Below are 21,627 nucleotides of genomic sequence, written 5' to 3' on the forward strand. Positions count from 1 at the left end.
CGAATCAATGGGAGGTGAACGTTGCTCAGATGCATAAGATTTTCGACACTGTAGGCTGAAGTGGTTTATCTCACTGCCACCCATTTGCTCCATCCTTTCTCTGTTTCACCTGTCTCACTCTTCTTGCCCCTGCCCATCTCCATCTGACACAGCCAGGGGTGCCTAGTTGTGGAGGAAGAAGTCCAGGCTATAGTGTGTGTGTATGCGTGTGTGTATGTGTATAGCCACAACATATATATGTGTGTGTTCATGGCCACAGCGTGTGTGTGTGTGTGTGTGTGTGTGTGTGTGTGCGTGCGTGCGTGCGTGCGTGCGTGCGTGTGTGTGTGAAGAAAATTAAGAATGCTCATTATTATTATTATTATAGACAACATTTTTAAAGCTATGCTATTACTTTTAAAAGGGAAGGAAACATTGCAGTGTTGATTTTAAACACACTTCTTTTAGTATAGAGTTGCCACAATCAGAGCGCTTTCCTCCTCACCTCATATCCAGGCCATTCAAAAACAAGATCCTGTCCCCGGCCCGGAGTCCTGCCGCCTCTGCAGGGCTGCCTGGAAGAGACAAGTGGTTATGTTCCTGTGTTATAAGGCTGTTTATGAGCTCTGTCCGCTGTCTACACAAGAGGAAATAATTGGCAGGACCGTGTGTTCTGCGTCTCTCCGCTTATTATTATACAGGGAGACAATTACGCGCAATAAAAATACCATCTGCCTATCTGGATGAGATTCGGCCACTTGTGCAACCGCTGATTTCATCAAGAAAACCTGGTCCTGATTTACCAACACTGTCCTGCAGCAAGAGGTCATTTGAGAACATACGTGGGTGAGAGAACATGGCCGGCACTGACTAAATATTACTTGCAATGAGGTGTGAAACTCTAGTCTGGGTCCTAGGGGACCGCAGCAACGGTTGCCACAAGGTTGCCGAATTAGCAGCAGTCAGGGCAACCATCATGGGATGTAGGTGGTACTGCAGTATCCGGACCATGGGGGGGAGGGGTTAAGGTTAGGTATAGGTAGAGAGAGGGGCTCTGTGTGAGAGTAGAGTTAGGTTCAGCTGTAATAAAACATCAGTAAGGCTCGGAATGCACTAAAAAGCGCAAAACACTATTGCAATCGCTAGCGATTTGTGATAGCATTTTTCAAGGGATTTGGAGAGCAATTTCCCTGCTCCTATACATTAGAATGGAAACGCTCCCAAAATGCTGCATGTCCTGCGATTGCCATTTCCTTAATCGCAATCGCTGTAGTGGAATCTGTCTCATCCATTTACACTGGCAGAGCGTTTAGGGAAATCGCTAGTGATGGAAAGCGCTCCCTAAACGCTCAAAAATGCTCTGGTTGGTTCCAGGCCGCACAGTTACCAATATTTTAGTATGGGAATTATATTGGTAAATTTACAGATATTCTACTAGCAGCAATTTCCGGGGCCCAATTTTTTCGGGCGCCCTTTTCTCATCTTTCAGCAACCCTCATTATGATCTGATCCATGTGACAGTTTCAGCCTCTTGCCACCTGCTAGGATACAATTTTTAGTAAATTCAAACCAGGCTTACTGGATCACTTCCTATATGTACTAGAATTCAAAGTTACATTAGTATTATCTAGTATTTATATAACGCCGACATCTTCTGCAGTGCTTTACAGAGTACATAGTCATGTTGCTAACTGTCCCTCTGAGAAGACCGTAATCGAATCCCTACCATGGTCATATGTCGACTGTAGTCTAGGGCCAATTAACTTATCTGTATGTTTTTGGTGTATGAGAGGAAACCAGAGTGCCCGGAGGAGGAACTTTATTCATTGTGTATTATTGCTTTCCTCCACTTTCCAGCATCCAACACCTACATAATCCCGGCTATGCTACAAAAATTCCTTATTTAATCCAAACAAAATGGCTGATTTGGCATTTATTTAAATGAATAGAATGAATGTATGTATGTGTTGCAAGGCACCTGAAAACCTGGGGAAACAGAGGGCACCATACAGTAGGCGTACATATTCATTTGGTGCCAATATCTTATTGCTTTCAACTGGCTTAAAGTGGACCTCAACATTTGCACAGGACAGAAGGAGAACACAGAAAACTGCACTCTGTCTAATTCCTCCTCATCTGTGACTAATCAAAAGTGTAATTTGATCTCTCAGCTGTGTCAGCAGACACAGTTTATATGTAAACACAGGATGTTAACATTTGGTCTGCTTCCATGGAAACAGGAAGTAGACACACTGTAGATTTATTGCATTGCAGGAATTGTATCAGCTGTAACAAAGACATGTTTTCTTTAAAGGTTGTTGTGCTGTTGCTTATCTTTTAGAGCAGAGAAGAAGTTGTGTGTTCAGGTCCGCTTTAATAGCTGAGGAAGGGAGAAAAAGCCTTAGACATCATTTTTGTCCTTATTGCTTTTTCTGGAAATTACAAAGGTGGAGGTTTTGTATTTAAAACTTTCTCCCCGGCTGAGTACTGCTCAGGAAACCAGCGGCAGAAAAAAAGCAAAGCTTGGCTTCTTACAGGATGTAGAAGTATCATGTGCAACCTTTAAAATTAGCTGTGGACACCCAGCGCAATAGACTGGAGAGTCAGGGCACATGCCCCTGTTTTTACAGGTGCAAATTAAGGCATTTAAACTAAGAACCCCCTTTTGTGTCTTACATATGATTTGTTTGAGAACTATAGTAATAGAAATCTGAACATACTATTTTACCTGGTACAACAGATTCAATCCACACAGGAGAATTTCCCCGTAACGTGAACCCAAAGCTGCTGCTGCCCTTACACACACGCACCGTCCTGCAAAGATAAAAGCATACACATTAGCAGCCAGAAGTTAAGACAGTCATTATTTAAATGTGGCAGGCAAATCACAATGCTCAGTTAAAATATTAGTACCGGTAAGTGTTTTAACCCCGTATGAGGAAAAAAAAAAGACATTTTGTAAACTTTTGGCCCAATGGCAAATAAAGAAGGCTACATTCAGCAAAATGCCACGCATGCATGGTTATGACCCCACCTAGGCTGGAGGAATTTTACCATGCTGCTTAGTAGAGGATCCAGGTGGCTTGGGAGGACAGCAAGGGAGTGATCAGCCTAAAGGGGGCTGGGGGAAGACTCAGGTATGTATATATTTTTTATCAGCGTCTCAGGTTTCCTTTAAACTACACACGTACAAGGGCTGTCATTCAATGGGATCAGAACTCGACCTCTTGGATGACAGTTCAGGGCTATTCTGTAGATTTGTGAAATTAACCTAGAGGCTAGCGATGTGTATGTTACTACAGAGCAGGGAGGAGTGACAATGCGCAGTGGACGATGGAGATATTTGTGAATGGTGTGGGCTGTAGGGGTCGGTAAGCATTAAAGTGTACCAGAGACAAATTCAACTATAAATATTTGATACTTACCTGGGGCTTCCTCCAGCCACATAAGCACGTCCAAGTCCCTCGCCGTCCTCCGTTCAGCCGCAATCAGCACCAGTAACTAGCTCAGTCCTGTCAGTCGGGGTCTTTAACGCATGTGCAGACTTCCCGTGCATGCGCAGAAGACCCGGACTTGACGTGATTAATATAGGTGCTGCCATAGCAATTATCTATTAATTTTAATTTCCAGTGCCCAATAAAATAGTTAGCACCGGGAGTCCCCCGCTATGCATACTGCGGCCACAAATAGCGGGCACTTAACCTATGGCACCCAAATTAACAGGGATTACTGCTAATTGCAGTGTTCAATATAGCCACCCATTTTACCCAGGCGCCTCCGGCACCCAAACTGTTTACCACAGCATGCACGGCTTGGCAACACCTCGTGTGCCAGGTTCAAATCGGAAATGGAAGTGACACCGCAGTGGAAATGGGCCCTTCAACCTGTGAGAATTGTATTACCTACTGTGAGTGACAGTGACATATGAATAAAAGGTAACTTTAGTGCATTTTACTCTAATGGCTGATAGTGGTCCTGAAGATGAAGTAGTGCTGGATCAGTGACTAAATATTATTGTGTATTGGGGTTTTGGGGTCTGGAGAGTATGGAATGATACGTGGGAGAGGGATATACACTGTATTTACCTCTGTGGTTTCCCGGTACCCACACTGCTAGCGATCAGAGAACTGCTCTTCTTCAGTCCCCTGCCCAGCTCATCCTGGCACTGTGGCATGTTCGCCGCCCTTGTGGACACCAGCAGCCTCTCATGATGGTCCTCACTACGGCTTCTCCGGAGGCGGTTGCTGCGCTCAGTCCTGGTCCGGCAGATCTTACTGATGAGACTCTGGGACACAACATGGTCAAAACGCTGCCGATGTTTCTTGGGAATAAATATTCTGTTGGAAAAGGAAAAATTGCAGTCATAAGAGCAGGTAGGTCCCAGACTCTACTTTTAGTTATAATGAGGTTTAGGTTAACAAACATAACATTCACATAATCCTAGAATAAATAAAGTCATTCTTGCTATTTTTATAAATTAAAAGTGCAAATACAGCCAATTTTTTTTCCATTAGTCGGAATAGTTAGTATCTCTGTCAGGTCTTATGTATTACTTCTGATATTGCCTAATATTTAGAAATCAGTTTGGCCTTTTTATTGTACATAAAAATGAGATATGATCACGTGATCATCACAAGCCAATGGAAGACTTACAAAGTAATCACCTGATTAAATTGATCCCATGCCTGTCTATGGATTCTTTAGGTAAAATGCTTGATAGAATTTAGGATGTTTAGTCCTCACTTATAGAGAAACTTTAAACCAGAATTGATCCTCATCCCAAACAGTAGCTGATACCTCCTTTCCCATGAGAAATCTTTACTCTTTCTTGAATAAATCATCAGGGGGGTTCGTGTGGCTGATATTGTGGTAAAACCCCTCCCACAGTGTGATGTCAGGGCCGCTGCCCTGACAGTTTACTGTATGTGAACCTTGTTGCATATATTTGTTGGTACATTGTTAGTGGGTGTGTCTATAGATAACGGCAGTTGGTGCTGTCTGTTTTGTTTTCATGTCTGCCAGTAGTAAAGATGATTACTTGCAGGCTCACGGTGGATCGCTCAACATGATTAAATTACATGCAGACTATCAATCATTTCTTGATCTATCTTCTATTTTTTAAATTCTCACTTTATAATGTATTGATTTATAGGTTTTTCCCCTACCACTATATTTTGGTATATTTCCTTTTTAACTCCCGTCTGCATTTTGTCAGCTCCACATACTTTGGAAACCTTTGCATGGATTAATTGGTGAATATGAGTCAGGTATAAGTAGATGACTTCAACATTTCTTTTGATTTTCTTTTATGCAAAGAAAAAAGTATTCTTGTACAAGCAAATCCCCAGACCAGGATTCGCCTCAGGATTACTGTATGATGCTCTTTGTAAGTATAAGCTGGTCTATGGAAGTATAGGTTGCCCTAGAAAACTCAACATTGGCTACAATGGGTGGGATTAAGCCCTGACAAAGAGGTCATAATTTGTAATAACTGCTGCTCTGTCCCAGGACGACATCTACTTCCCTCTTTGTTTGGGAGTCACGTGAGTAATAGGAAGACGGGGTGGAGAAGGGAGGACAATGGTGAATCAGTTAGTTCGTTAACCACTGTCCTGCTAGTCATACTGCTCCCCTGCAGGGGCAAAACTAGAAATCACTGGGCCCCCCTGCAAAACTTTGGATGGGACCCCCCAGCCATCATTGCTGGAGGGGGGACCGCTGGTGGTAGCGCGAGGTGATGGAGGGGGGTGGGGTGTCGGGCCCTCCTCCCTGTTGCTGTTTGTGGCTGCTACTCCCCCTTCCTGCACTGCGCCCCCTCCTGCCCCTAAAAATGGCCCTGGAAGGTCCCAGAGCCAGTGGCCCCCCTCAGGCTTCTCGCCTTAAGGGCCCCCCTGCGGCTGCATCCCTTGCAGGGGCTATTGCTATGCCCCTGCTCCCCTGTCTTCCCTATAGTGTTGTGAAGTTTGGGGCCTACTCTCTAGAGTGCCTGCCATGGCTCTGGTAGTTAGGAACCAGAAAAGGATTACAATGATGGAGAAGGATGAAATGGAGCCCTAGGCAAGATATCACTTTTTGGCCACCACTGATGATCCCATGGCTTTTTGATTCAGTGGGGGCTAGCATTCCCCAGACCTCTAGTCTCTTCTCCAGGCCTTTGGCAGCTGCCTAGGTTTGCCTTGTGGATGATCTGGCTCTGCTAGGAACACATTGCCACTACCTGACTCCATCGGGTACTGTACTAGCCAACAGCCTAACATTAGGCCATGCATGAGTACATAAGTGTCACCTAGTGTAAGCCTATGGGATCTAGTACTGGCCTGCTCTGTAAGGTATATTATTAGCTCAAACTGTAACAAACTGCGTAGTAAGGTGTGTGGCTCTTATAGTGAAACGGGCACTGCTCCCCTGGGTTTAGTGCAGGTACTAGTAACATTTCTGTGCGCTGCCTGCACACGCCAAATTCACTGTCCTTTTATGCATCAGGCCCTAGATGTGACAGCCCATGTTAATCAAAGTACTTGATTCGTTTTTGAACAGAGGTACTAGATTAGAATAAAACTGATTAAGAACAGTTTAAAATGGGAGGTAGCGGTGGACTTACCTCCTCAAGTAAACTCAAACATTCAATTTTCAGTAGAAAATTCTCTCTTAAACTCCAAAAATGCAACACGTTTCACGGGCATAAACCAGCTTCATCAGGCTAGAACAGCAGTTACTGGGAGGGTCAAAAGCAACAGGCTAAAAAAGTCTATATAATGAACATTAGTCCATAAAATATGTATAGACTCTTAGCCTGTTTGCTTTTGACCCCCTCAGTTACTACTGTTATAGCTTGATGAAGCGGGTTTATGTCCGTGAAACGCATTGCATTTTTGGAATTTACGATTAAAGTTTTTTCTACTGAAAATTGACTGATTGTGTCTACGTGGGAAGGTAAGTCCACTGCTACCTCACATTTTAAATTGCTTTCAATCAGTTTTATTCTAATCTGGCACCTCTGTTTAAAAACAAGTATTTTGGGTCCACCCTTGGTAAAGGGGTGCTATCGCTTTTCATTTTCCTATCTACAGAGAGCGACTTTTTAACCCGAGTGGGGTCGGGTTCAATCTCCCCACCTGCTGATACAGTGGTTGCCTTTGTGGTACCCCACTTTTGTGAGTACATTTCTTTCTTTGGATTAAGAGAAAATATTTTCTTGTACTAATTTACTAAATTATCAAGAGCTTTCAAAATTCGATTGTTTCCCTTTTGTGGGCTCATTTACATTCAATGCAACTTCAGCACACAGGAGAAAAAAGGCAATGCTGCATATTTTTCTCACACAATACCCATTATCACCTTCAAAGTCATTGGGTATTTTGTATAACCGCGCGTTGTTAAGGAGATGAACGCATTGTTTTCGCTGATCTAATCTGACTACCCAAAATTGCGCCAACTCCAATTCCTCCACCTTGACGCCACAACCCTTGCAGGGCTATGGAGTGGGAACAAAAACCATCCTACTCGGTTGCCTGGCTCCAAACCAGGTACCCAAAAATTGCTCCGATTCTTCGACTCCGAATCCACAGCCCTGCATTAATTCCTGACCACTGGTTTGTCCCCATCTAGGCGCATCTGATGCCCTAAGACAAGTTTCTATAAGGTCAGTCATCCCTTGCGGGCTTTGCCGTCTCTGCCCCTTAACCCACTAGCAGCTTATCTCGTGTGAGATAAATGCACTGCTTTTGACCTCTGTTGTGCCGTAAATTCTTAAAATGCTTTGATCTCTCTCACTACTAACATAAAATATAGAAACTGGAAGCAGAAGTCCTCAATTATTGGTCTCACACTGCCCCCTAGTGCCAAGTGGCCATAAATACACATTACAGCAGTACTAATTAGAAGCAAATAAATATAACAAGAAATAAATTTAAAAAAAGGCTAAAATAAATTGGCCTGGAGCACTTGCAAAGCCTCTAAATAAATTGGCTGCTAAAGGTTTAAAGAGAACCCGAGGTGGGTTTGAAGAATGTTATCTGCATACAGAGGCTGGATCTGCCTATACAGCCCAGCCTCTGTTGCTATCCCAAACCCCCCTAAGGTCCCCCTGCACTCTGCAATCCCTCATAAATCACAGCCACGCTGCTGACAAACAGCTTGTCAGAGCTGGCTGTGTTTATCTCTATAGTGTCAGTCTGCTGCTCTACCCGCCTCCTGCAGAACTCAGGTCCCCGCCTGCATCCCTTCCCTCCCTCCTGATTGGAGGGGAGGGATGGGGGCAGGGACTGGAGCTATGCAGGAGGCGGGGGAGCAGCCGAGACTGACACTACAGATGTAAACACAGCCTTACAGCACGGCTGTGATTTATGGGTGATTGCAGAGTGCAAGGGGACCTTAGAGGGGTTTGGGATAGCAACAGAGGCTGGGCTGTATAGGCAGATCCAGCCTCTGTATGCAGATAACATTCTTTAAACACACCTCGGGTTCTCTTTAAGATGCCCACACACTATGGCACATTCATTAGCAGATTCAATCACTATAATTGAATCTGCCGAAGATTGTTTTTCTGTCATTTCAATGGCCACCTCCTCTTGAACTTTCGGTGTGCATACAGTACATGCCATGCTGGGTCACTATGGGCACTGGGAGATGTCACTATGGGCACCGGGAGATGACCGCAGCAGAGATGACATAGCGAACCTGCAGGAGCGGTGAGTAAAAGCGTTCCACTTAAATAATACTTATTGGGCCCCAGAGGGTATCTGCATTTAGTGGGGGACCAGTGGGAGTGGCAATAACTGTTTCTTATTAGATTTCATTCTGAAATCCATTACAAATCGTTGTGCAGTGTGTGGCAGTGATAGATCCCTCCCTGATCACATGTCGACCAGAGAAGGATCTCTTGGACTTGTCGGGAGAAATGACTCAGCGTGATCATCCAATCCAAACCTTCCATTCTCTGCACATACTTCATACATAAACCGATGCTGTCATAGATTTACACAAAGCATCTCAGTAACTATCATTGTCAGCTGTTTAGCGTACACCCTTTGTCTCCCAAGCCTCTTATTTTTACTCCCGGCCCTTCCTCTCTCTTCTCCTCCCAGCAGATCTGACATTTCCACAGGGAGACAGAGAGAGTCTCAGAAGATTTGGCAGAGCTAGACTCACGGTATAATTATCCTAGCAGCAAGATAAAAGTCAGCTTGCCAACATGCTTGTCTGCAGCTGCCTCTGTCTGCCACCTTGGTATTTTCAGATCAAAGGATAAAAATTCATCTCTCAGGGTTCACACAAAGTACAAAGCTCAAAGTGTCCTGTGATGTGTTTTGACAGCTCTCTTTTTTTTTTTTGTAGAGGTCCTTAAACAAAAAAAAAAATCTGCTTAACCAAACAAAACAGGAAGCAGATTTAGACTTTTTAATCATTCACTGCTTACCATGATACTAATCTCTCTCATTCTGCCAGGGTTAAACCTCAGTCACGTGATGATGCCAGACACAGTTGGCTTCCAGCACAAATAATCATTCAATTCTCATTAAAGGGGGATTGTCATCCATAAAATCAAATTCCATTTACCTACTGCTCTGTGTTTATTATGTGATCTACATGCGTTCTACATTACAAGCATTCCAATATAATCCTAAATGTGTCCGCTGTAATGAATTTTATCTCATTCAGCCTGGCTCCTTTCTGGTACATCATTATCTCCCCTCCCACATTCCTGCTGCTCACTGATTGGCTGAGGGAAGTTCAGTGTGACAGGAGGCTTAGAAATGAAATAAACCTCATCCCTCTGCAGTAGCTTCTGAAATTTGATCTATTCTGTGCTCACATGTGTTTACAAAGCAAATGGAAATGAAGGATGCCCACACAATGTCCTTAATACCAAGTTCCTTTATTATGGACGTATCCACAGGTTATCACACATCATCAGCTGACATGTTTCGGACCAGTTGGTCCTTAATCATAGCTGAAGTAAAATGACACAAGGTTGCCTTATATACTCTCCTCCCATGGAGAAGGTGGTCCCTAAACCAAAAGACACACCTCTATCACTATACATAGTAAGGGATATTCACAAGCCAAAAGAAATCATTACAAATCGTTACCAGTGATTATTATATGTGTGCACACATTGAAATCTAGTAAACCTTTTGAGTGTGGCATATAATGCCCAGCATACCCTGAATCTGTCAATAAAAGATAAAAAGATAAATAAAATTAAATAAAATCAAAATTAGGACAATAAGAGCAACAAAGCAATGAAAGATACCTAGCATCATGTCACTAGAGCCAAATCCAAATGGGAATTCAATCCTTTCGGTAATCTCGTGCCCAACCTAAAAATCCAAAGAGCCTCACGGCTCAGAAGAAGTTTCGTTATATCCCCTCCCCTTTGAGCCGGAAAAATCATTTCCAACCCATGAAAGGAAAAAGAGGACATGTCACCTTGGTGTACTTGGCGGAAATGCTTCGCCATATTAGAGATGTTTGTACTGAGCCATACCGGGCCGCGATAATGTTCTCCTATTTTAGCACGTAAGGGTATTGTAGTGCTTCCTACGTACTGTAGGGCGCATTCCCTACAAGTGATAAGATATATAACATTCGACAACCCGCAATTAATAAATTGCTTTATGGGGAACCTGCGCCCGTTTGAGACTACCCGTGTTTTCATATGTACACTACAATAAATTACATGTCCTCACTCCACAGCTGTACAAACCAGACAGACTCAGCCAAGTAGATGACCTAGTCCTGGACTCGTATAGACTAAGAGACAGAGACCGGGCCAAAGTTAGAGCTCGCCTACTAACAAAGCATACACCTTGCTGTAGAATATCGCATAGATCCTCATCTCCCTCCAAGATTGGGAGGTATTTTTTAAGGATGGAGACAATCTTGTTGTATTCAACACTATAGGTTGTAACAAATGTGGGTCTAGAACCATTTCAGCCTTTATCTCCTGCAGTTTCAAGTAACTGGTCTCTGTCTTCAGAATAGGCCCTAAGTTTCCCCCTTCTAATCATCCAGTCAGGGTACCCCCTATCCCGGAACCTATCCTCCACCTTTTTCAAATTCCTCCCCGAGCCATGCAGTCACCGAGCAATTACGGCGTGCCCTAATAAATTCACCAGCGGGGTATAGTATGCTTCGGATGACAACTTGAAGCTGTGAGGGTGGTATTCCCACTACAAGGTTTACAGAAAGTCCTTGTATGTATTTTCCCCTGAACGGGATCCCCAATCAGGGTAACATCTAGGTAATCTATGGAGCTGACCTCCCAGTTGGAGGTAAATTGCAAATTAAGGTTATTTGAGTTCAAATAGCTTATGAAAGCGGGAATATTCTCCGGTGTCCCCCTCCAAACTAAAAGAAGGTCGTCAATGTACCTCCCGTACCATGCAACATCCCCCAGAAGGCGACCCCCACCCCAAAGATGTGGCACTCCTCCCACCACCCAATAGAGGTTGGCCAGGGACGGAGAAAACTTTGTTTACAAAGCAAGATAGATATGACAGTACAGTTTCTAGGAGAAAAAAAGACTGAGGGAGGAAATTATATGAGGATTGGCTTCAATCAGAGTTAGTAAAGATGGAAAATGCCTGAAACAGTTTTCTCTCTATTTATTATATGAAATACACTGCAATTAAAACATGGGCAATACGACACGTTATGTAAGTAGAATTAGTATTTATCTACTTATGTGTTTTTTTCTTGGGATAGTATGGTTGTCCCTGCTGCTTTAAAAGTGCCTGGCCAGGAGCCCCATTACCTGTTCTTTCCTGCAGCACAGACTTTCAGAGTTTAAGACTCTGCAAACTTTTTGTTGCATTACACTTTCTCAAAGACAAAACGCACAAAAGTTAAAAAGTGTGACACCGTAAAAAAAAAAAAAAAAATTCACAAAGGCCACCAGGGAAAAACAGGCAGAATGCACAGCACAAGCCTGTCCATGGGGGCCAAACCCACACAAACATATGTACAGGACACAACTGCCTTTTGTTTAATGAGCTGTGAGATGGTATATTTGGGTCTGCGATAGGCATTTTTTAATAATCACTGATGACCTGAACTTACTGTACATGTGCACATTATCATGTCTTCCAATGAAATATACAGTAGACTACACAGCAAAGCAACGCAAAGGCAAGGATAATGTGCACAATGCAATCCCTGCAAACAACCAAGGTTAGAATCAAGTGACCTAAACAAAAAAAACACAAAAGAAAGCCCAATATGGTGTAGTATGTCTGAGAACTAATTGAATAATTAAAAGAAAAAAAACAGGGTTCTCACTAGTGATGAGCGCAATGACCCAATTAAGATTACGCAAAATTTCGCGTAATTCGCGAAATTCATGAATTTCACGAAAATACGTGACATTTTGCAATTTTGGGCAATTTAATAATTACGATCGTTTTTTCATAATTACGATCATTTACGTAACACAAATAAATCAAAATTTCGTGTTTAACATGGAAATTCATCCGTTCTCCAAATTATGTTCCAGTCCAGAGTCTCTTGATACATTTAAAGCGACAGCACTTGCAGGTACCTTTGCATTATCAGATATTGCAAGGCCCAAAACCAAGTGTCTCAGCATGCATGCATGCATGACCACTAAGTGCACCTTGACAAAGAGCACCCGTCTTAGAAATGGCTGCAGGTAGAGCCTCCTGATATATTTAAAGTAACAGCACTGTGCAGGGACTTTTGCATTATCAGATATTGCAGGGCCCGAAACCAAGTGTCCCAACATGACCGCTAAGTGCACCATGGCAAAGAACACCTGTCTTAGGCCTCTTTTCCACGTACTGTGGAGCTGTGTGCTCAGCAAGCAGTTACCAGGCAGCAGTGAGAAGTTACCAGGCAGCAACAAGCAGTTACCAGGCAGCAGTTAGCAGTTCTGAGAGTTTGAGAGGCATTTCACTATCAACAGTCCGTGGAAAAAAGGCCTTAGAAGTGGGTGCAGATAGAGCCTCCTGCATTTAAAGCAACAGCATGTGCAGGGGCCTTTGCAATATCAGTAATTGCAATCAGTAATTGCAATTTGTGAGTGACTTTTACGAGTTTAGTCATTACCTAAATGTGCATAATTACCATTAGAAGCAAAATTACAACCATTTTGGTAACTGAAATAACTTTGTTTCTATAGAAAACATGAAATTACGAAATTTCACGTTAAACACGAATTTGCGCCAAAACACAAAATTACGAAACCGAAATTTCACTTACAGAATGCCGAATTAGTTTGTATGGCAATTACTAAAATATGAATTTGTGTCATAGTGGAAAAATTCGCGCCTGTAATTAAGGAAATGCGAAATTACGAAAATTTCGGCTCACTTTCTTGAGGTAAGCTACTTCTTTTAATCAATTTTAATTAATATCAATCACCTTGGGCACCTCTTACCTGTTCACAAATGAAAAAAGTACTAAAATATGGGTAAAAAGGTAATATCAAACCTATTCTGAGTAATGTCTTGCTTGGTGTAAGATTAAAAAATATTTTATTGATAAGGTTTGAAGATATCTCCTCGGAGAAAGCTCAGCAGAAAAGATAATAGTGTATAAAGCATTATATGTTTAGACACTTGTCAATTGCTGCAGCAACCCAACCCAATGCTGAAGGACACCTGCTGGAAAACTTGGAGGCTACTTATAAAGAACTGCCAGTCTAACAACTGACCGAAAGGTTCTGTCTTCTCCACTCAAAGAGTTCCCCTTCCAGTAATCTAATTTATAAAGGGGTGATCCAATTTTATATGGAGGAGAGGACTACGTTGATAGTGTGCTGTTATTGCCTGCTCAGAGGTAGTTAGGCTTGCATTTTGCTTTTGGGTCATCTTAGGTTATGGCAAGAATTGATGTATATTCGTTATTACTGTTGCAGTGCAATACACACAAATTTCAGTGAAATCACTTTGTACTTAATCCAGGACAACACTATTTATTATAAAAAAAATAAAATCACACTATAAAATCAAAAATCTCAAAAAAAAAAAAAAAAAAAACTAGTCTATTCAGGTACCTGCATTCTTGTAGCCTCTACTGAATCTTTTAGCAACATTGCCTTTGTCAATTTACAAGACATCCTACAGGCAATTTTTTTGAAACAATTTTTATTGAAGTTTGTCAAAAGAAATGTACACAATGGGTACCTCTGTTATGTTAGGCTCTGTCTTAATGATGCATAATGGGGGATGGGGGCTCTCAGGGTTCTAAGTACCTACGGTATCGGATCCCCCCCCCCTCCTTCCCGGACAGAAATGTGACTATGGTTTGTCTGTTTGGTTTTATTTTTATTTTCAAATTTCATCCGAGGCTTTGGCCACACCCATCTGAGTTGCCACAGCTCGCCCCTAGTTCGGTATATGCAGCCTTATTGGTGGCTGCCGAGCTGGGGCAGTACCCCAGGCGGAGGACCCAGGGCTAACTAGTTTGGCGATGGTAATTGTCATTGGAGCCAGAAGGGGCAGCTTCCACCCCTCTCACATGATATGCATAGGCTAAAGCCAAAAGATGATCTTCCACGGGCTGCGCCTGACCTGGCCGGTGCCATAGACATAATGATATTATGTCTATGGCCACGCAAGGGTAATTAGGGGTTCTGGCAATCGCGGCCCCGAATTACTTCTCCCTCCGAGTTGCTACGACTTGGAGGGGGAATCCACGTATTGACTGTGCGCCCCTGTGATCTTGCTGCCGGGAGACTTGGGCACAGGATACAGCCGGTATGGCTTATCCTGCTGCTGCACAAGTTCCCGGCAGCGTTAATTACTATTCCCCCTCCAGGTCCACGTGGATGGTGGGGAATGATGTAATTTGGCTTCCAGCTATTGCTGGAGGCCGAATTATAGTGTTTTAAAAGTAACTTTAGCTCAGTCTTCTGACGGCGCCAAAGTAACTATGCACCGCTATAACCGTAATTCCTATTACGGTCTATGGTGGCGCCGGCTGTGCCCAAATCTCCTGCGCTAGATTGACTGGCTGCACAGCATGGTGATAAGCTGCCCTGAAGAGCATAAAAGAGGACCTGTCATGCTGATGGAAGCAGGTGATATACTGTATAACACACCACTGCTGCACTGCTTTACCATACATGAGCAGGCCAGGCCTAACAACCCCCCCCCCCCAGCACCCTGTAATGGTGGGATTCATGGGGGCTATTGCTACAGCCCTGGTTAACAATCTACAGCTTCCATAGCCACTGAGAGAGAAGGTCACAGATATCGCTCCTTCCTCCCTGCTCTAGATTTACCAGTACTGTTTGGTTTCCCTTGTTATATGTGTAGTAGTATTCATTATCTCTGCCCACCAGAAGTTTTTAATTCCTAGTAAAATCTTGATGAATGCGTCATCATTGGAACTTCGCCAAGTACGATTCTAATGCTTTCTTCCTGTAGTGCTGTGTTTTTTGTTCTGCGACTCCACACTTCCCCATAACCTTCTGATTGTGTGTATACAGTATATTGCTTTCCCAGTCAAGAAAGTGGTATTTGAGCACGGTGGCGCACTGGTTAGCACTCTTGCCTTGCAGCGCTGGGTCCCGGTTGAAATCCCAGTCAGGACACTATCTCCACAGAGTTTGTAAGTTCTCTCCGTGTCTGTGTGGGTTTCCAATGGGCACTCATGTTTCCCCCCACGTCCCAAAAACATACAAAAAAGCTAATTGGCTTCTCTCTTAATTGGCCCTATACCACGATACACACACTACATGATACATACATAGACATATGACTATGGTAGGGATTAGATTGTGAGCCCTTCTGAGGGACAGTTAAAGGGAACCTGAGGTGAAAGGGATATGGAGGCTGCCATATTTATTTCCTTTTAAACAATGCACATTGCCTGGCTGTCCTCCTGATCACAGACCCTGAACAAGCATGCAGCTGAATAGGTACTCTGACTCAGGTGACTCAGGTTTTACTGAATCAGCCATATTCTTGTTCCAGGGTTTTGATTCAGACACTATACATGCCAGAAGATCAACAGGGCTGCCTGGCAACTGGCTTTGTTTACAAATAATAATAAATATGGCAGCCTCTCTCTCTCTCTCTTTCTATATATATATATATATATATATATATATATATATATATATATATATATATATATATATATATATATATATATATATATATACACACACACTATATAATAACACTTTAACTGCTTCCGGACCGAAGCAGTACGAATCTACGTCCAGCAGGTGGTGCTGTGGCTCTGACTGGACATAGAGTCTACTGCTTCGGTATTCTGTGTCCCCGCCACTACACCGATCTCACCGCTCTTTCCATGCTGCAATTCACTCGCTCTGCCGTCTATAAGACGGTAGAGCTCTGTGAGCAGGTCAGAAGCCGCTATCATTGGCTCTTGACCGCGTGATCACGGAGAGCCAATCACATTGGCTCACATTGATAGACAGCGTCAGGAGCCAATGAAAGCGGCTCCTGACCAGCTAACAGCGCTCTGCCGTCATCGAGACGGCAGAGTGAGGAGCCTGCGGCTAATGAACAGTGTCGTGACCGGCGAGAGTCGCGGGTATGTGCGGCGATTCATCAGGAGGCGGCGTTTTACAGTACCAGCAGTCTCTAGTCCTTAACCAGTCGGGCGGTATGGACGAGCTCAGCTCGTCCATCACCGCTGGAGGCTGCCGCTCAGGCCCTGCTGGGCCGATTTTCATCAAATAAAGAGCAGCACACGCAGCCGGCACTTTGCCAGCCGCGTGTGCTGCCCGATCGCCGCCGCTCTGCGGCGATCCGCCGCGAGCAGCAGAGAAAGAGGGTCCCCCCAGCCGCCTGAGCCCAGCGTAGCCGGAACAAAAAGTTCCGGCCAGCGCTAAGGGCTGGATCGGAGGCGGCTGACGTCAGGACGTCGGCTGACGTCCATGACGTCACTCCGCTCGTCGCTATGGCGACGATGTAAGCAAAACAAGGAAGGCAGCTCATTGCGGCCTTCCTTGTTTACTCTGGGCGCCGGAGGCGATCGGAAGAACGCCTCCGGAGCGCCCTCTAGTGGGCTTTCATGCAGCCAACTTTCAGTTGGCTGCATGAAATAGTTTTTTTTTTATTTAAAAAAAACCCTCCCGCAGCCACCCTGGCGATCTTAATAGAACGCCAGGGTGGTTAAAGGGACTCCGAGCTCTAATTAAAATCAAAATCTGAACTTACCTGGGGCTTTCTCCAGCCCACCGTAAGTCGGGAGGTCCCTCGACGTCCATCTGGCTCTTCTCCCAGGGCCTGGTCAGAAATGGCTCGCCGGCGGCTCTGGGCCCGAGTATTGGGCTCCTCTTCCTGAAAGGTGACATCAGTCGTCACCACGGCGGCCGGCGTGACAGTACGGCGCATGTGCGATTAAACCGCGCATGCGCAGTACTGTCACGCCGGCCGCCGTGATGACGCGGGGCGGCCGGCGTGGTGACAACTGACGTCACCTTTCAGGAAGAGGAGCCCGAAACTTGGGGCCAGTGTAAGCCCTAGGCAAGTTCAGACCGGCTGCCTACCCTCCCTTAAGTACCAGGCCATTTTACATGCAGGGGGGCGCATCTGGGGGGTCAGGCAGCCAGATCCCTAGTATAGCTAGCTGAGCATGGTGCCCCCCGAAATGCCAGCAGCCTTTTCTCACCCCCAGGCTCCAGCGATGAGCAGCTCTAGCCCCCTCCGTTCTGGCCGGCATCCTTGCTCGCACTGCCGCTACGTTCAGGGTAGCGGCTTGATGATGTCATCAAGCCGGGACCTGACACTTAGGGAGCGGGGATGCCGGCCAGAGCAGAGGGGAGCGACGATCGCTGGGGGAACATCAGGAAGGTGAGTGGATCCTCTTCTTCCCCTCCTACCGCCGCTGCTCTAATAGTGATCACTACAATCCGCCAGCAATCGTAGTGATCACGTGATCAGGAGCCAATCGCGATGGCTTCAGATCACTGAGGGGAGATGTCAGCTGTCATATGACAGCTTAATCTCCCCTCTCGGGTGCGCACGATCGTGTCGGGAGCAAAAATGGCAGGTGGCGTAAATCCTACACCGCATCATGCTTAGACAGCCACAAGTGAGGCGTAGGATTTACTATCAGTGGTCCCCAAAAGGTTAAAGAGAATCTGTACTCTAAAATTCTTACAATAAAAAGCATACCATTCTATTCATTATGTTCTCCTGGGCCCCTATGTGCTGTTTCTGCCACTCCCTGCTGCAATCCTGGCTTGTAATTGCCATTTTTAGGCAGTGTTTACAAACAAAAGACATGGCTTCTAACTAGAGTGTAATAGGCTTAAGAGTAGCTCAGTCTCTGACTCACACAGAGCTTGGAGAGGGTGTGTATAGCTTCGGCCAATGACAAGCAGTGCAGCACATTCCACACATTCCAGCCTCAGCCGACCGAAGAGAGAAGATTAGATCATATAACAGAGATAACACAGCCACTGTGCAACTAGAAAAGGCTGCAGTAACACAGACCACATTAGAACAGGTATAGGAACTTATAGGATAGAAGAAATAAGGCTGAACATTTTGTTATAGAGTCTCTTTAAGGGGCCAGAGACTGCTGGTACGAAAGTGGTTAAAGTGCAGAAATCCACAATACAAATACCATGAATTTAAATGGATCTCATGTCAGATTCAACTCTGATGTGACTTAATTGCTTCCATCGTTATGCAAGAGGCATTGAAACGTTGTGGCTGGTTGAATGAACAATGAATGAACGATTCTTTAGTCTGCCGGAATTGACCACTAAATATCCAGTGCTGCAGATGTAGACATCCAGCGATTTTTGCCTTTCATTTGTCAAATATGTATCTTTGTCAGCCTCCATGATCATACTGCCAACACCCACCACCAGCATCCACCACTTCCGTTCTAACACCACTACGCATACCTCACTCACATCACTCTTCCAATCTTTCACATTTTTATGGCCATGGTAAGCTATGACTGACTCCACAATAAAGAGGTCTTGTGATCGCTCCAGGCGTTAATGAAACCCAATGCACTGAGAAATGGTATGCATACATTCTCAAACCAATCACCTACTCACAAGTTCAGTCTTGTATGACAAGTTCTTAAATGACAGCATCATGGGATTTTATGACCAAAATAAAGCTTCAATTAATGTTTAAATATTGGTTTCAACACAAATTGTCACCCTGGCCCACCATCTTAAAGGACTACTATCACCCAATAAACGTGTACAATTAAAAATAAAAAACACACTTTTAGGCCCCTGTTACAGGGGTAATGCAACCGCAATGCAAGTGTATGTGGCCTTTCTGAGCGCTATTTAAAAACCGCTCCCATTCACTTTCATAAAAATCACGGTAAAAATTGCTTTAAAAACGCTGCAATCGCGTATGCAAAGAATTGCTGCGATTTTTATGAAAGTGAATGGGAGAGATTTTTAAAAAGTGCTCAGAAAGCGCTAATCACAAACGCTCAGAAAAGTGCTTGTAGTGTGGCTGAGCCCTCGCAGTGTGTAGAGTGTTACCATATGAGTTCCGCTGTGACGCAGTGGCGGCAGAAGTCACTGGAGTCAATGGGCAACAGGGACTTTAATCGATGGGAGTACAGTGTGTCGCAGTGCGCATGCCAGGACCGACAGGAATCCCAGGGAACACCAGTGACGTGCTTCCTGCGCAGGGGTTTCTCAATATTTCCTTTATACTTTACAATTCCTCGTAAAAGAGCTATACAAAGAAGCTGGCCATCCTCTCTGCTCGCTTACACATTATTTTGGCAGGTGGGCTGAGTAACTGCCATGCAGTAGGTACTTTTGAAAATTAGAAAACCATGAGAATCCCTAATGAGGAAAAGGACTAGTCCAAAACCTGTCAGATGTTTGCAATAGATTGTAACAGTTCTAAAGGAAAAAATTATTTTATTAAGCATTTTACACTGGAACAAATTAACATTAATACCTACCATGCATTTTGTGTTCCTTTAAACACAAGCACTAACCACTTAATGACCCAGCCTTTACCCTGACTTAAGGACCAGCGCTGTATTTGCTGATCTGTGCTGGGTGGGCTCTACAGCCCCCAGCACAGATCAAACACCAGGCAGAGCGACCAGATCGCCCCCTTTTTTCCCCACTAGGGGGATGATGTGCTGGGGGGGGGGTCTGATCGCTCCTGCCTGCGTGTGGGTGGCGGAGGGGGGGCACCTCAAAGCCCCCTCCACCGCAGGATTCCCCCTCTCCCTCTTCTCCCTCCCTGCCTCGGAGATCGGAGGCTGCACAGGAACGGATCTGTCCTGTGCAGCCTCTAACAGGCTCCTGCCTGTCACGTGACAGCGATCCCCGGCCGCTGATTGGCCGGGGATCGCTGATCTAGTACAACGCTGCTACTGTTAGCAGCATTGTACAAATGTAAACAAAGCAGATTATTTCCGCGTGTGTTTACATTTAGCCTGCGAGCCGCGATCGGCGGCCCACAGGCTATTCACGGAGCCCCCCGCCGTGAATTGACAGGAAGCACGAGTGGCTATTTCCTGATTAATTAGCCTGCAGCCGGCCGGCGACGCAGATATGCGTCGCTGGTCCTGCAGCTGCCATTTGCCGACGCGCGTTATGAGTGCGCGGTCGGCAAGTGGTTAAAGCGGACCCAAACCAAACATTTTTTTTTTAATTCCAAACACTGAGTTGCACCACTCTGACACATACAAAGCTAAATAAACACTCCTTCAAGCCCATGAGCATTTCAGTGGATGCTTTTCACCCTTCTCTTTTCATAACTAGGGTTGTACAGGTGGCAGCCATTAGCAATTCCTCCTTTGCTGGACTCCTCCTACTCCACCAGACTGCTGGATTCTCTCCCGGCAATATGAAAGGAATGTAAAATATTTTATATTTGTCATCATGCCGCTGAAAAAAGGCTGCTATTTATTATAATTTATAAAATAGATTTTATTTCTGAAATCTTGTATTTTTAATTTGGGTCCACTTTAAGTAGACAGCTTTTTTCTAGCATTCAAAACAGCAGCCCTCTTTGCACACCACAGCTACTGACTGGATAAAATGAATTAGGTTTACATTGGAAGCTAATAGCCCCGTTCAACACACATGTACAGACATAAAACAAGCAGAAGGATGAGCCTGAACTGGATTTACCTCACCTCCAATGCGCTGGAGTAACATATATTCTGTAGGTGGAGCCAGGGAGCATCCCATAAGGCTGTGGAAGGTGATCAGGGGACTCCAAGACAGCTGATCCCCCAAAAAATAAGGAAACAGGCAAGAAGGCCGCATGGCCTGCATTCTGGGTTCTTCAAATAGGTACTGTGTATCTGGCACATAAGACTACTTTTTAACCCTTGAAAATCTTCTGAAAAGTCGGGGGTCGTCTTATACACTGGATGTCTTTGATGCCGGGTGATACACGATGCTGATATTCGATGCGCATACGGGACATGCTGAAGTTTACGCATATGTGATGCGAATACGTGACATGCTGATGATTAATTACCTGGTGCTGGAGATTCGGTGGTCGTCGCATATGCTGGGGAAGAGCTCAGGGTATGGAAGAAAGAGATTGCGCTGTGCCCATAAAGCACGCCTCTTCCTCCCGTGTGGCCGCCCTATCCTGTTACCTCCTATCAGATCTCACTGCTGAGGACTGTAGTGAAGCGGCGCAGGCAAGGCCAGAGGGGTGAAAGAGGCTTGTTTTATGGGAC

General features: G+C 44.8%; 1 protein-coding gene across 4 annotated transcripts in view; it reads right to left on the reverse strand.

Annotated features, from left to right (window-relative positions):
* Positions 1 to 21,627, reverse strand: part of GRID2IP (Grid2 interacting protein) — a 300,286-nt gene that overhangs the window by 74,278 nt on the left and 204,381 nt on the right. For all 4 annotated transcript variants that reach the window (XM_068244297.1, XM_068244296.1, XM_068244300.1 and 1 more), the window contains 3 exons: positions 4,065 to 4,316; positions 2,708 to 2,793; positions 485 to 554 (listed from right to left, as the gene is read on the reverse strand). In XM_068244297.1, coding sequence (XP_068100398.1) covers positions 485 to 554; positions 2,708 to 2,793; positions 4,065 to 4,316 — 408 coding nt within the window. The remainder of the gene's footprint in view (positions 1 to 484; positions 555 to 2,707; positions 2,794 to 4,064; positions 4,317 to 21,627) is intronic.

The sequence above is a fragment of the Hyperolius riggenbachi genome, chromosome 7, assembly GCF_040937935.1.
Source record: "Hyperolius riggenbachi isolate aHypRig1 chromosome 7, aHypRig1.pri, whole genome shotgun sequence".
In the NCBI taxonomy this organism is placed as follows: Eukaryota; Metazoa; Chordata; class Amphibia; order Anura; family Hyperoliidae; genus Hyperolius; species Hyperolius riggenbachi.